Genomic DNA, 2,772 nt, shown 5'->3' on the forward strand with positions numbered 1-2,772 from the left:
TGATGCATTAATATGTCATCCTAAAACATCATTTAAAATAGTATTCCAAGGTTTTTTTTAAAAAAATAAAAATAAAAGGCAATGCTTGATGTTTGGAAACTTCGAGAAAGGTAGTGCCCTAACTTACTGGGTTGCAACTTTTCTCGTTGAATTCAAATAGTCAAGCACCTTTCTAAGTGATTTTGAGTTTTCAAAACTTAAACAATTATTTCGAGATTTCAAAACATAGTGTCCTAACTTACTGGATATGGCATTTTGTTGTTTCGAGATAGAAATTTTTGAAAGACGAGCTTGGTTTTGAAGGTTTTAAAATGTTGTGTCCTAACTTACTGGATGTGATGTTTTGACTCGTTTGAAATAAGTGAGCCTTAATTTTCAAAATTAAGACATTCTAATTAAAAGAGGTTTGCATCTTAAAACTTTCAAATTTCCGACATTAAAGACACTTGATAAGCAATTAGGTACCAATTTTTGGGCGTTACGAGGGTGCTAACCCTTCCTCGTACGTAACCGACTCCCGAATCCGTTTTCTCGACTTTTGTAGACTAAAATTAATGTTTTAAAACAAAATATTTTATAAGGTGATCCAATCACACCTAAAAAGATTGGTGGCGACTCCCGTTTTTGTTTTTCTTAAAGTCGATTCCCATTTTCCAAAACTCGATTTAAAAATGGTCTCGACAGCAGGTATTAAACACCAGCTCACCAACACTTATACACCTCAACAAAATGGTGTAAGTGAAAGGAAGAACAAGAGCTCGATGGATATGGCCAGATGTTTACTGTTTGAGAAGAATTTGCCCAAGACCATGTGGGCTGAAGCAGTCAACACTGCTGTATACATTCAGAATTCCAACCAAAGCACTTGCTCAGAAGACACCTTTTGAGGCCTGGTTCGGGTTCAAGCCATCATTGGCTCATATGAAAGTCTTTGGTTGCCTATGCTACAGCCAAATACCAGCTGTAAAGAGGGATAAGTTGTCCAAAAGAGCTATTTCTGGTATTTTAGCCGGGTATAGTATGGTCAAGAAGGGCTACAGGATCTTGGACCTTTTAACAAACAAAATTCAAGTAAGCAGAGATGTGATCTTTGATGAAAAAAGATACTGGAATTGGGAGAAGAATGAGCCAGAGGCTGTTTCTGAAGAGCTGATGGCTGATCACGCTGAACCTAATTAAGTTAGTCCTGAAATAGACATTGATGACATGTCAGTCAAAGGCACTAGACCTTTGGCTGAAATTTATGAAAGAGCACAAGTTGCCATATTGGAGCCATGCAGTTTTGAAGAAGCTGAAGCTGATGAAGGATGGAAACAGGCCATGGTTGAAGAAATCAAGATGAGTCAAAAGAGTCAAACATGGGAGCTAGTTGAAAGGCCTACCAATAGAAAGATTATTGGTGTTAAATGGGTCTATCGAGCCAAACAAAATGCTGATGGCAGTTTAAACAAGCTGAAAGGCAGACTTGTTGTCAAAGGCTTCAGTCAAAGATATGGCCTGGACTACATGGAGACTTTTGCACCAGTAGCCAAACTTGACACCATTAGATTGCTAGTTGCTTTAGCAGCACAAAAGTAATGGGCCATTCATCAGTTAGATGTCAAGTCTGCATTCCTAAATGGCTTCCTTGAAGAAGAGATCTACATTGATCAGCCTCAAGGCTTCATTGTGTCTGGTAAAGAACAAATGGTGTACAGGCTTAAGAAGGCATTGTATGGCCTGAAACAGGCTCCTAGAGCCTAGTATGCTCGAATTGACAGTTACTTAGTCAGTTTGGGATTTAACAGAAGCGTTAGTGAGCCAACACTATGTCAAGACGATTTTCAAATCGAGTTTTGGAAAATGGGAATCAATTTAAAAAAATGAAAACGGGAGTCGCCACCAATCTTTTTAGGTGTGATTGGATCACCTTTAAAACATTTTTTTTAAAATCATTAGTTTTGGTCCACGAAATAAAAGAACGGGTTCGGGAGTCGGTTACGTACGAGGAAGGATTAGCACCCTCGTAACGCCCAAAAATTGGTACCTAATTGATTATCAAATGTTTTTAATGTCGAAAATTTAAAAAATTTTAAGATGTAATCCTCTTTAAAATATTTTGATATTTGAAAATTTGGGTTCACTTGTATCAAAGTGTTGACACTAAATTAGCCTTTTTAGAAATCCCTACCTCGAAACGACAAAATGTTACATCCAATAAGTTAGGACATATCACTTTGCAGTTCCAAGACAGTCGCTTACATTTTTGAAAACCTTTAAAAACTTAGAAGGGTACTTGACTATTCGAACTTAATGAGGAAAGTTGCAACCCAATAAGTTAGGGCACTACTTTTTCGAAATTTCCAAACACCAAGCATTGCCTTTATATTTGTTTGAAAATTTTGGAGCCTTGTCTTTTTTTAAAGATGATGCATGAGGGATTATATTGCATTATAAATCATAAATAATACGTGCATTTAAACAAAATGATGGCAATGATATAAAAATCATGCATTAGATTCATACATATACATATAAAGCAAATATTATCGATATGCATACAAAGATATATATAGCATGTATCAAGAATGAATAAGCAAAATATACAAACGTACAAAATAATAATTAAATGATGCATTATATAAAAAAGCAATAATCAAATAATGTATGATATACACATAGAACAAAAATAATATCAATATGCATGTCTACAAAATATAACATATAATAGTAATAATAAAAATAACATTTAACACATACATGTTACATGCAATATAAAAATCTACAAAAGAA

The 2,772-nt window shown here is 35.0% G+C and overlaps 1 protein-coding gene across 1 annotated transcript; it reads left to right on the plus strand.

The window, feature by feature from the left end:
* The first annotated feature begins 1,206 nt into the window (after positions 1 to 1,206).
* LOC121228035 (uncharacterized mitochondrial protein AtMg00820-like) lies at positions 1,207 to 1,578 on the plus strand. Its single transcript, XM_041111151.1, has one exon. It carries the CDS (start codon positions 1,207 to 1,209, stop codon positions 1,576 to 1,578), a length of 372 nt encoding a protein of 123 aa, XP_040967085.1.
* Positions 1,579 to 2,772: the final 1,194 nt, after the last annotated feature.

Source organism: Gossypium hirsutum, chromosome A04, assembly GCF_007990345.1.
Source record: "Gossypium hirsutum isolate 1008001.06 chromosome A04, Gossypium_hirsutum_v2.1, whole genome shotgun sequence".
NCBI lineage: Eukaryota > Viridiplantae > Streptophyta > Magnoliopsida > Malvales > Malvaceae > Gossypium > Gossypium hirsutum.